The following is a 13,505-nucleotide window of genomic DNA, read 5'->3' as shown; positions in this document are numbered from 1 at the left end:
GTATTACTTGTACCAGAAATTAAAACAACATGTTTAATATACCAACAACGAAATATTACAAAATGAAATTCTAAATTCCCTCACAAATATTTGTCTCGTTTTATTAGGAAATGAGGGAGAACAAAATTTAACAAGAGTGATTATTTAAAAAAAAATATAGTCATACAATATAAATCATGATCTTATACCCCCCAAACAAAATTGTGCTGAGCCAATACATGGAATCATTAGGAATGGGAGTCCAGGAATACCCGTAGCTGGAAAGGTTCAAAAAATAAGGAATTAGAGTGCTGGTATCTTAGCAAGCATTTACATGGAAATCTCAGGTCAAACTTTGCACCTTTACTTAAGACTTCAGATTTCATAGTGAGAAATTTTCTCCTATGTTCTTGTGTTGTCCTAGCGATATTGGGGAAAATCCATATTTTTTGACCGTAGAATAACCGATGATGATTCCAGAAAAAAATCTTTAACTCCAGAATTTCTCTCAGATAAGAATGCAAAAATTATTAACAAGGTTGCTCTATTCTGAATAACCTTCTCTGGAGACAATTCTAATAATTCAGATACATTTATAGATGAAACTGGTTCTGATTTTGGAAAAAATAAGCCTTAGTTATCATTGGAACAGCTTCAGATGGAAATTTGAGAATCTGTACTAAATAGCTCTTGAATAGATCCTTAGGAGAAAGCAATCTTAAATAAGGACAATTTAATATCCGTAAAATTTAAATTTCTCAACGCATTTTCCATGTTTTCAATTTTCTTAGAAGAGACAATATCTGATTGAACCAGTTTATGCTGTACTATTTCCATATCAGAAATCCTTGTATCCATCTCAGTGACTTTAGTAGCCATCAATCCAACTTGATTTTCCGTAGCCAGGACTCACCGGTTGTTATCCAAAATTACTGCCATTAAAGAGGCTATAGCTTTCTCAATAGAAGTTAAAGCAGACCAAACAGTCTCTAAAGTTACCTCTTTTGGCTTCTCAAATAATAACTTTAGCATTGGACATACCTGGACATTCCTGTCTCCATCACCCATGATTCTGCTTCCACTTTCAGTAATCTCAGGCAATTTTGAGGCGAGAGACAGGCCCATGGAGTCCGTTCCAAACAGGTTCACCGAACGAAATGGTTTCCCTTCTCGAGGGCTCAAAGGTAGCAATATCTATCAATCTCGATTCTGGAATATCCAATATCAATGGATCAGGAGGAGGAGGAGGCATGCTCGGCTCACCGGGGCTTAATGATATTACCTCATCCAATTTGGGCGGCGATCGCTCGGCATCCGTCTCCATTGCATCCATTGCTCCCTCTGGCATCTCAGCTAGGGGTGCCGTGAAAAAGGTTTCAATCCATGGTTGTAATTGATCGGGCATGGGAGAAGGACTTGAAATCTCCCCCAACCAAGCTTTCCTCTTTGTGTGAGGCATTATTAAAAGAGAGGAAAAAAGATTTCAGGTAAAGAGCCAGAGAGATACTTCTTCAGCATGTGGATCAGGTGGCAGCCATCTTGTTCTCTAAGATACATTTTTTTAAAACTCCATGAGAGCTTCTACTAGCACATCCTTCTTTGCAAAGAACTCGAGAGGAAATAAGTCTGCTTCTTGCACATGCTAAGACTTTACAGTTCAAAGACGTTAGAGTCACTTGATCCATATAGTAGCTATAGCCTATTTATAAAAATGCTGCACCTTGAATTGTCCTCTGGCTAGTCTCCTTGCCAACTTGTCCTGATTCGAATTTGATAAGTCTCTGACATGGTGGTGAGGTCATATAGGCAAGAGATAGCTGAAATAGTTATCAATTGATTTTTTTTCTATAGCAGTACACATTCATAGATTTCAGTGGGCAATAGAATGAATAGGAAATATAAACAAATGAGGCAAAGATTATTCTTTTCATTCATAGGATCTTTTCATTTATTTTGGGGACCACAAATTAAACTAATAAGGCCTTATTCTTTGTTTTGCCCATTTGTTTCAAACAAATGCATATCCCTAAGTCTTGGTACCTTAGGGTGCATCTTCCTCTGCTTCTGCAGTTTTTGAGGTTCTTTCCAAATCCTCTTCCCCTATAGTACTTGCTAGTTCTTGGTCTTGCTATGGCCATCCATTGCTTTGCAGCTTCAGGTATATTCCCTGAAACGTGGCATGCTACTCTTGGAACTGCTTTTCCCCTCCTGGTACTTTGGGTTTTTGATGCCATTCTTCCTTCTACCTTGATCTTCAAGATATACCTTGGGAGTTTTCCAGCTATTCTTCATGCTGTATTGCTCTGCTCCTACCCTTTCTATTTTTAATCACCAATACTTGTGCGCCATTCCAAGATAGTCTTGGTACCTTGACATTTGTCTCCTCTACTCCAGCTGTCATCGAGTTTCTACCAAATCCCCTTTCCCTACTACTTGCTAACACTTGATCTTGCCCTGGCCATCTGATGCTTTAAACCAGGGGTCCCCAACCACCAGTCCGCGGACCGGGACCGGGCCGTGGGAGTTTTTTGCCGGTCCGCGGCGCCGCGGCCCCGCTGCCGTTGCCGCTGGGTTATCAGCACGTTCAAGCCCAGCGGGAACGGCAGCGGTGCAAAAAAAAAAAAAAAAAAGCTGTGGCATCCGCGGCTGGCCTTTTCTTCTTCCCGCGCCTGCCCCCCCCCCTCCGTGACCCGGAACAGGAAGTGATACGCGGTGCGCGGGAAGAAGAAAGGCCGTGCCGCGTGATAAACTAGCAGCGGCTGCTGTAGCATTGGCCCCCAAGCTATTGCAGCAGACGGTAATCGGGAAAGGGGAGAACAGCAGGAGCCTCCCGCGATCGATGGAATTCTTCCTTCTTGGCCTGCGGGGGCTGGAGGAGGAGGTGGTGCAGCTACCGTTTGTGCTCGGGGGGGGGGGGAGGGAGGAAGTGAGTGACAGAGAGAGAAGCAGCCAGCCAGCATGTGTGTGATTGACTGGTCAGAGAGCTGATGTGTGTATGTGAGAGACAATGAAAGTGATTGCTCAGGGAGATGACTGATGTGTATGTGAGAGTGTGAGACATTAGTCAGGGAGGTGACTGATGTGTGTGTGTGTGAGAGAGAAAAAGCATGGAAGTGAGAAGTCTGGGTATGTGAGAAAGCATGGGCGTAAGAAGCCTGGTGTGGGGGTGAAAGAAAGCATGGGAGTGAGAAACCTGGGTGAGTGTGCATGCATGAGAGAGAGAGAGACTGCTTGGTAAGGTGACGGTGTGTGTGAGAGAAAAAGACTGGTGTGTGTGAATGTGAGAGAATGTGATTCAGGGAATGAGAAGCCTGTGCACGTGGAGAGTGAGCATGGAAATGAGAGAGACTGGTGTGTGTGTAACAGAGAGAAAGTGATTATGGGAATGAGAAGCCTGTGCATGTGAAGAGAAGTGAGCATGGGCGTGAGAAACCTGGGTGTGTGTGAGACACAGCATAGGAGGGAGAAGCCTGTATATCTGAAAGAGAACATGGGAGTGGGAAGCCTGTGTGTGTGTGTATGCATGAGCGAGATCAGGTGACTGGTGTGTGTGTGTGAGAGAGAGAAATAAAGTGATTATGGGAATGAGAAGCCTGTGCATGTGAAGAGTGAGCATGGGAGTGAGAAACCTGGGTGTGTGTGAGACACCTCATGGGAGGGAGAAGCCTATATATCTGAAAGAGAACATGGGAGTGAGAGACTGGTGAGTGTGTGTGTGTGTGTGAGAGAGAGAGACAGAGAAAGTGATTATGAGTGTGAGAAGCCCATATATGTAAGTAGAACACGGGAGTGGGAAGCCTCTGTGTGTGTGTATGGCATGAGAGAAACTGTTCAGGAAGGTGACTGGTGTGTGTGTGTGTGCTAAAGACTGTTTGGGAGATGATTGGTGTGTGAGAGACAGAAACTGGTCATGGGGGCATGACTTATATGGTGTGTGTGTGAGTCATGGGCACTAAGGAAGAGGACCATAAGTATAGAGCTTAGCTTCTACTGCTGCTTCTGGTGTGTGCCACGGCTTGCAGGGAAGGGGAGTAGGACAGCTGCTGGAGGGGGTAAGTAAAAGTGGCTTTTTAAGTTTATTTTTCTTGACTGCCATTTTAATTGTGTGATGTCTGCTTTTTTGAAATATTTTATTGGTGTTTGGAGAATGTTTAATAGTTTTTATGAGTTTTTAATTGTTGGATGCTATTCTGTTCATAGCTGTTTTGAAACATTTATTCTGCTTATTAGTATAGTTTTACAATTATTTCTGTGTGGGGATCTATAGCTGCTTGCTAGTTCTGTTTTCCTAATAAGAGGTGTATTGGTTTTTAGGGCCTGATTTAATATTTATAGTGTTGCCTTTTCATAGATAGGGTTGCTCCTGTTTGAGTGTATTCCATAATACAGGTGTAACTGTGTGCGGATTAGTTTATGTGCATTACTACAGATCCTGGGAGTATGTTAGGTCGGTTCTGTGTCTGTTACCGAGATGAGATATTTTGCTAGCATGTAAGCGTTTGTATCGGTCTTATTTGTTGTGTTTTCTCAGAGGACATGCATTGGTGGTAAACTGCTGTCTTTTCATAAGTAGGGCTATTGAGCCTGGAAGTAGAAGGAGTTTGAGTTACTGTTACTGAGATGTCACCAGAACCAGAATATCTTTTTTGTAGGGTGAGTTGTATGGGGAATGTCATAATTCTGCTTTACATCCATTATTGTGGGTCAGGGGGGTTCCCGTGGATACAAACTGTACTTTTACATCTAGCCCCGTGACGATCATGGGTCAGTGTGTCACACATGTGAGAACCTATGGAGAGCTGAGTCACATTCACATTATAAATGTCATAATTAAATGATAAGTGTGCACTAAAATCTAACCCCCTCCATAACCCCGCCCTCATATGACCAAAGCCCCGCCCCTGCCCCACCCTGCCGGGCCATGGAAAAATGGTCTTGCTTGAAGCCGGTCCCTGGTGCAAAAAAGGTTGGGGACCACTGCTTTAAACAAGCCTTGCCCACCTAATTATTTTTAATGGATTCATGCTCTCTTAGACTTTATCTTCAAACTGCATTCCCTTACAGTTCTTACATCTATTGCTTTCTTCCAGTATTTAGCCTTCAACAAATTATACCACAAAAAAAAAAAAAAAAAGGCAGAAGCAGCAGAACTGCAGCTCCCAAGTCCAGGACCTAGCTCCTTCATTATTATTGCTTCTCAAGTAATAAAGGCAATATTTACAACAACCGATTCAGGAAGAAAGATCATATCCTGGATTCTATGAATCACAGGATATAAAACAGCTAGTGGCTAAAGAGCATTTGTTGTCTCTAGTCAGTAGCATCTTGTTATTGATCTCCCATGAAGATCAACTCCAAGCCTGAACAGCCAGCTCCTTCATCTAATGATGCCATATGGAAATGACATCAGGCCTCCTCCAGGGATTTCTTCTGGTTCCTCCTGCCTAGGGCTTTCTACCAATTTGGTTGTTGCCCTTTGTTCCTAATTGGGAGCCTTGTGGTGTTCTTGACACTTTGGGTAGCTGCTTTGCACCTTTCATGATGCTTTGGGGTCTTCATGCCACTCTTTCATTTGCTTTGATGCTCTGTCACTGACTTAGGAATGTTTCTTCCACTTTTGGTGCTTTGTTCTCCCTTCATGGTGCTTTGAGCTGTTCATGCCATACTTGGTGCTGCTTTGCTTCTCTTGTACAGCCTTGGGGGGCTTTGTCTCACTAAAGATGGTGCCCTTTATCCTAATTCTGGAGCCTTAGGGTATTCTGGCCACTTTTGCTGCTGCTTTGCTCTTCTGACAGTGCTTTGGAGAGCTCCTACTACTGCTGGAACTGTTTAGCTCCACTGCAGGTCCTTGGGCTCTTCATGCCTTCACCCTTCTGATGATATTTACTCTCCAGTATCATTAGAAAATAAAACTGGTGGACAAGCCTAAAGAAGTAGAGAGAATGAAAATTGATTTAATAAAGCTTGAAGGCTGGTTGAGGATTTGGCAGCTGGGATTCAATGCCAAGAAGTGCATCTGAGGTGAGGTAATCCAAAAGAACTGTATGTGATAAGAGTAAAAGACTGATGTGCACATACTGGGAGAGGGACCTTGGGGTGATAGTATCTGCCAATATGAAGGCAGCCAGGCAATGTGACAAGGTGATAGCTAAAGCCAGAATAATGCTGGGTTACATAGAAAGAGGACTAATCAGTAAGAAAAAGGAGGTAGTGATGCCCTTGTACAGATCCTTGGTTAGGCCTCACCTGGAGTAATGTGTTCAGTACTGAAGCCCATATCTCAGAAAGGATAGAGACAGGATGGAGGCGGCCCAATAAAGGGTGACCAAAATGGTGATGAGTCTGTACGGGAAGACTTATGAGGAAAGACTCAAGGATCTGAATATGTATACTCTGGAAAGAGAGGAGGTGTGTGTGTGGGGGGGGGGGGGAATATGGTAAAGACCTTCAGATACCTAAAAGGATTTAGCAATGTACAAACGATGAACTTTTTTCATTGGAAAGGAAACACAGTAGAACTAGGGTAAGGCTCAGAACCAGCATAAGGAAATATTGTTTCATGGAGAAGGTGGAGAATGCCTGGAATGCCCTTCTGGAAGAGGTGCTGAGGATAAAAACAGTAAACAAATTCAAAAGGAATGGGATAAACACTGTGGATTCCTAAATGCTTGAGGATGATAATGAAGAAAAGGGTGCCCGGGGGGGGGGGGGGGGGGGGGGGGGGAGGGTAACCTGCACGGAATTCCAGTTAGAACCCTTAACCAGAAGGCATGGGTGATTACTACCCTTAATCAATTAGCCTTGATGTTTTACATACAACTGCAAACCGATCCAATATTGCAAGTAGCGACCAAATGAAGAAGAAGATCGGTAAACACCAAGGAGTTTATTAATATAGTCTGTTATAAAAGCCCGACTCAAGCTTCTTGCAAGGAATCTGTATGGACATTTGTTAATGGACTACCTCAGGCTTTTTTCAAAAACCTGCTTAAACAGAGGTTTTTAGCACAATATATGGAATTTAAGGACTACCGATATGTATCTGCATGAATTGTTGCATTAAGGCAAACACCGCTATCATTTTTCAACAGCCCCTGAAGCAGCTCAAAACAGAGCGAAACTCAGCCTGAGTCGGGCTTTTTATAACAGAATATATTAATAAACTCCTTGGTGTTTACCAATCTTCTTCTTCGTTTGGTCGTTACATACAACTGCAGCATCGCTCTCCACTTTGATGGTGGGGCAGGGAAAAAAGGGTATTGGATTCTGAAGACAAACAACACTGGGCCCCGTCTTTTATGATCTGGGGTACTGATACACTGACATTGGGGTTAAAGCTTCTATGGCCAAGTCCAAAAATAAAGAACATTAAAGCAGTATTGTCTGAATTATCAGAAAGGCTACTCACCTTGTAAAAATGTTGCATTATATTATCCTGAACATAAGGCATGAAGGTAACCTGCATGGAGCGGTAGTTATTAGTCTTAATAGACACATGGGGTAACCTGCATGGAGCAGTTGTTACAGCCCTTGGTGGACACTTTGGGGTAACTTGCTTAGAGTAGCAGCTGCCACCATGCTTGCTGGGGAGACTGGATGGACCATTTCATCTTTTTCTGCCGATAATACTATGTTACTATGTAAAATACTAGTTTGGAAGACCAAAATAGGCTGTGTTGCTTCCCCCTTTGATTATAATGGTAAATGAATGAAAAATAAAACAAAGAAACACATTTTTTTTTGTTTGAAGCAAACTAAACAAATGAAGGTGGCCTAAAAAAACAAATGAGTGAACCAAAATGCATATTTTGACTCTGCATATGCCAAATAAGTAGTCATTGATTCCTTGTAAGTAGGAGGGATGTACATTCCTAAAATTGGTGCCACACCTCTCCGGACTCTGCTTCTTGTTTTTTTCAGTTAAATTGTTTTAAGAGGTGGGGCAGCCAGCTGCTGTTGTTGGCTTAAGCAAAGGGTTTTTGTTGGACAATACTCTTTTACCTATTTGGTCAGAAACACAGAGACAATGATTTTCAGTATCTTAAATGAATGATAGGACCTTAGATTTGACACACTGCAAATGGGAATCCAGTGTAGCTATATTAAGAAGGAAGAGGCATCTTTCTCTTTTTTGCTACCCTTGATAGTTTTGTTAGCAGCATTTTGCAGTACCTAAAGTTTATTCATTGTATTTTTTGGTAGCCCTGTGAGCATGGTATTGTAGAAATCTTAAGTGTGCAAGTGTTATTGCTTCCATGACTGGTATCAGAAAAGGGTGTCATTTTTCCACCATTCAGAGGTGCTAGAATTCTCACTGCTGTTACTTGACTCTCTACGCTCAGTGCAGAATCTAGGATGACTCCCAGACCCTTCACCTCCTGTTGTGGGTGTAGGGTGATATCCAGAACAAGCAAAAGGGTGTTATTGAATTGTAATGAATTGCTGGTGATGTTTGTGTCATGGTGAATTTCTGTTTCCTGACTTGGGTTGACTTTAATGAGTGAATAGTGTCCTTGCTTGCTGTAGAGATGCATTTACAGTTTTTACTAGGTAGGATAGGCTTGACTTTGGTAGGTTCTTACATGGGTCTGATGTGCAACCTCCATTTTCTAGTTGTTCAGTGAGTTTATTTACATCTTCAAGGCCTATATTTGTAAAACTTTTCAAAGTGGTTGCATCTTTGTTCTCTTTCATGGTATGATTTGCACTGTATTTTCCATCTTAATGTCATGATTCTGCCTGCTATGCAGCTCCCCCACCAGCAGAGGTCATCAGGGAGGTGGCTAGAGAGGTCATAGCCTCTCTAGCCACCTCCCTGCTGATCACATGATGTGGCAGTCCCAGACCTATTTAGCCCAGTCGCTCCATACTCTTCTTACTTCTTCATCAAATCACCTTGGCTTCTTGACCTGGTCATCCTTGCCTTGCTTTCCTTTCTTTTGGACTTCTCAGCCTTCTGCCTACCATATGGCCCACCTTGGCCTCCTGCCTTGACTTGTGGCCTTCCAGGCCTCCCTGCCTTATTCTGTGGCCTTCCAGGCCTTCCTGTCTTGCTCAGTGTTCTCCTGGGCTTCCAAGTCTTGCCTTGCAGCCTTCAGATCATTTAGGTTCACCTAGCCCAGCCTTGTGCACTGTTTGGGCCTTCTTGTTTATTGTTGCTTGTTCTAGTTCTGTCCTTGTCCAGTCCTTGTCTAGCCTTATCTTGTCCTGTCCTGTCTTGTCCTATCCTGTCCAGTCCCTGTTTCCAGTCCAGGTCTTGCCCTCACTTTAAGCCCTTGATTGCCCATCCAGCCCTACCTGTATCCAGCTCCTGCCTGCCTTCATTACCAGCCTTGCCTTCAGCCCTGCCTGTGCCTTGTTCCAGCTCCCAGCCTGTGCTTTTTTCCAGCTCCTAGCCTGTGCCATATTCCAACTAAGTCCTACCAGAACCAATGGTTCAACTTGCAGGGAAGGTGATGGGCTTTCTTTTAGTTGGTATTTCCATATTCTGTCCCATTTGGACTGATATTAAGGGGCAGATTTTCAAAGGGTATGCGCGTAAGATACACGTGTACCCTCCGAAAACCTGCCCCAAGCTCCCCCTGCGCATGCCGAGCTTATGTTGCAAAGGCTGCCAGCGCACGCAAAGCCCCGGGATGCTCGTAAGTCCCGGGGCTTTCCTGGGGGGGGCGTGTCGGGGGCGTGTCACGACCGGTGTGTCATCGGGGGCATGTTGGGGGCGTGTCGTGGCCGGCGCGTCATTGGGGGTGTTCCGGAGGTGTGGCCGTAGCCTCTGGACCAGCCCCCAGACCAGACCATGGCGTGCCGGCAGCCGGCCCAGCACACACAATTTACGTCTGCCTTTGGCAGGCGTAACTTTCGCAATAAAGGTAGGGGGTGAATTAGTTAGGGCCGGGGGATGGGTTAGTTAGGGGAAGGGAGGGGAAGGTGCAAGGGAGGGGGGTGGAAGGAAATTTCCCTCCGAGGCGGCCTCGGAGGGAACGGAGGCAGGCTGCACGGCTCGGCGAGCACAGGCTGCCGATTTTGCGCAAACTTGCGTGCGCCGACCCCAGATTTTAAAAGTTACGCGCAGCTACGCTCGTACGCGCGGGCGTACTTTTATAAAATCTACCCCTAAGTGTGATATGCTCACATAGGGCCTGATTTAAAAAAAAAAAACATTTGCATGCTTAAATTTAGGTTTTACACATGTAAATGCACTTTATTCTTGTAAACAGGCTTTTGAAAATTGTTACAATATATGCCTTTGAATTGTCCATAGGATTTGCATGCATAAGTGCACTTTACATGTGTAAATGGCTTTTGAAAATTGCTACAATAATATGTTACATTTAGGCGTGCAGCTCCTTTGAAAATTCACCTGTTAAGGTTTAGCTGGTTTTAGACATGGTAGGACTATGTTTGTGTAATATTCTTTAACTTCAATTGGCATAGTCTAGATGGTGGAAAGCTTCCGGGACTTAGGAAGTGTAAATCAGTTTATGTTTTGGTGGGGCAGAGTTCAAATATCATTCTTTGTCCAGGATTGTGATGAATGGATTAGGTATGGGAGGTTTATTGTGAGGGTGGTGTGAGACTTTCTGGACCATGATGGGATAGGTGCCTGGTCTTCCGGTTGTAGTTGTGTTAAACATTTGTCGTTGGTCATTGTACACATTGGAGTTGAACAAGGGGTATCGTATGTGTTGTGTGTATATGAGTATGTATGCCATGTTGATCTGGAGTCTTATAACTCTAGCTGATGGTCTCATATTGATATCTGATAAGGTTTTCTCTCAAAACATGAGGTTTAGAAGTCTCAAGCTCAGTAATCAATTCCGTCCACACACTTCAGACAGACCAGTCAGGAGAGCTTACAAAGGCTCCCTGTATACCCTCCCTGGCCAAATTCTCGCTAAGAAAACGAGCATTTTCAACAGCAGGGCCTACTCCATGGAATACTCTTCCACCAGATCTATGGCAAGAACCTAGTCACCAAACCTTCAAGAAAAATCTAAAGACATGGCTCTTCATGCAAGCCTTCCCGGAAACTCAAGCTCACTCCGACACTTCTCGAAGAACATGGACTAAGGCACGAGGATAAATTGGTCACACCCCACTCTTGACACAGTCCCCGAGGCCTCATCGGGGAGCCTTTTTCCTCTGTTTCTTCCACCCGCTCAATCCCACCTTTTTGATCCTTTCCGCCCGACCTACCTCGCCCTCCAATTTCACCTCCCTTTTACTCCCCCCTTACTCCCCTGAACCCTAGTTTCAAGTCTTAAGTCTTTTACAATATTACGGCATTAATGTCTTATAGTTACCTCACATTCAGTTTATAAGGTTTCCATTTGTTCCTTGCATTCTCCAAATGTTCCCAATGTTCTGATGCTCTAATATTTTATGTACAAAGTGTTCCGATGTTCTAACATTTTATGTTCTATGTTCTATGTAATCGCCACTTGCGACAGTTCTGTTACACTGTAAACCGGTATGATCTGTATACTTTACAAGAATGTCGGTATATAAGAATTCAAAATAAATAAATAAATAAATAATAAAATGGCCAGCACCATTTTCTCGTAGGGAAAACAAAAAAATATGGATCCAGTCTTGGTTCAGGAGGTGCCATTCTGAGAAAAGCAATGGCAGGGCAGGAGCAACCGGGATGATTACTGCCTAATTTTTAAGCTCTTGATTGGTAAGTAAGGTCGGGAGCAAGGGATGGCAGGTAATGCAGCGCGAACATGGGTTTTCTTTTTTTTTTTTTGGCACTTGCAGGATTTTAACTTTGAAAATTAAACCAAAAATAGAAAAAGTTTGTTCTTTTTTTGTTTCAATTGCCAAACAAATTAAATTGAAATGGGATATTTTGTTAAAATGTCCCATTTTATTTCCAATGAAAGCATGTCACCAAGGAGGAGTACTATAAAAGACAATTATATCCAGAGCACAGTCAAACTCAAAGACCAGTTTTCCTTTCAACATGACTCTTTCAGTATGGCTGCAGTCTGATCTAAGTGAATCAGGTGCTAAAGCGGGTTTTAACACACATGACAATTTTGAAGGTTACCTATGGCGGGCAATCTTGCAAAATTTGCAGCTTAGTAAATCAGCCCTTTGGTAGCATATAAAAAAAAAAAAGTTGATTGTCTCAGAGGACAAGTGTCCACACAGCAACAAATGCCATCAGGAGTGGAACATGTTCATGGTTTCAGTATACAGACCAAAGAGTGCATAAGCCAAACCAAAAGCCTGCTTTTCTTTAGTTCCAGAACAAATTTAAGGCTGCATGATGCCTAAACAGAGGATAGCACTTTGCAATCTATACATTTAAGTTGCTTCACAAATACTATAATTTACTAAAACTGTTTTCACTAACATGTGACTCTACTGATTAGTATGATATTCAGTTCTGGATTAGTCTGACTTTGCTCCCTGTTTATTTCACACTGAGGAATTACTCAAAGATTGAATGTAAAATTAGTCTCTGTGCACATTCAAACTTAGTTCTAGATTTAACTACAGAACTCCAATCATGTATTTCAAGTTCAGCATCAATTACTCCTGTAATAACTAATCCAGGAACAAACCTACCTTCTACAGAGGGATTGCTTAAAAGTGACATTAATGTTCACTGACTGCCTGTTCATTTTGCAATATGAATGCAAATCAGTTAGTTTTGCCCACTGCTATACCTGGGCTAGATTAGTACTGTATGTGAAGGCAGTATAATAAAACTTTATTAAAAGCAAACCTTTGGGTAAAGCTTTTTTGTCAGGTTTCTCTTTTCTTTCAGGTTTGTCTTTCAGAATTACTAGAAAAGAATAAAACAACAAGTTATTTAAGAAAACAATAATTTCCAAAGTGAGACTGCATAACATTTTAAAATAATGAACAATATGAGTTCTAGGGACTGTAGTGCTCCAAATTTCATAGAGTCCTCTTCACATGTGAAAATGGCGATTTGCATCTGTAAATTGGGTTTAGGCACAGAGCTCTCCCTTTTTACACGCAAAGCCAACTTTGACAATTTTCATTGTGCTTTGACCCTTTCACGGGTTGTGCTGCTTTGTCCCTCTCAAGATGCCTTGAGATGTTTTTGCCTTTAGTTGGGCTGTTTTCCCCCTTCTCATGGAGCTTTGGGGGTGTTTCTAGTGCTTTCTCCTTCTCTCAGTACCTTAGGGGTTCCTTCCACAGTTGATGCTGCTCTGTCCCCTCCCATTGCCTTTGGGCATTCATAGCCACAGTACGTACCACTTTGCCCCTCTCATGCACCAACTGAGGCTGTTTTAAATGATATTATGGTTTACTAGTAATACTGTAGTTCTGAAATTTCGTGTTTGAGTTCTTTCAGATCTCTGGGATGAATACTATATAGTCTTGGTGATTTATTACTATAGAGTTTGTCATTTTGATCTATTAAATCTTCCAACATCCCAGAGATTTACTTTAGCTGCTCAGAATAATCACCATCAAAGAATGCTTTTGGTGTGGGTTACGTACCCAACATTCTGCTCAGTAAAGACAGAGGAAAGGAATTCCTT

The 13,505-nt window shown here is 42.8% G+C and overlaps 1 protein-coding gene across 1 annotated transcript in view; it reads right to left on the bottom strand.

Moving 5' to 3' along the window:
• Positions 1-13,505, bottom strand: part of LOC115088647 (neurofilament heavy polypeptide-like) — a 611,587-nt gene that overhangs the window by 551,973 nt on the left and 46,109 nt on the right. The window contains exon 8 of the mRNA XM_029596909.1: positions 12,716-12,775. Coding sequence (XP_029452769.1) covers positions 12,716-12,775 — 60 coding nt within the window. The remainder of the gene's footprint in view (positions 1-12,715; positions 12,776-13,505) is intronic.

The sequence above is a fragment of the Rhinatrema bivittatum genome, chromosome 3, assembly GCF_901001135.1.
Source record: "Rhinatrema bivittatum chromosome 3, aRhiBiv1.1, whole genome shotgun sequence".
Classification (NCBI taxonomy): domain Eukaryota; kingdom Metazoa; phylum Chordata; class Amphibia; order Gymnophiona; family Rhinatrematidae; genus Rhinatrema; species Rhinatrema bivittatum.
This window is presented reverse-complemented; position numbering and strand designations above follow the sequence as displayed.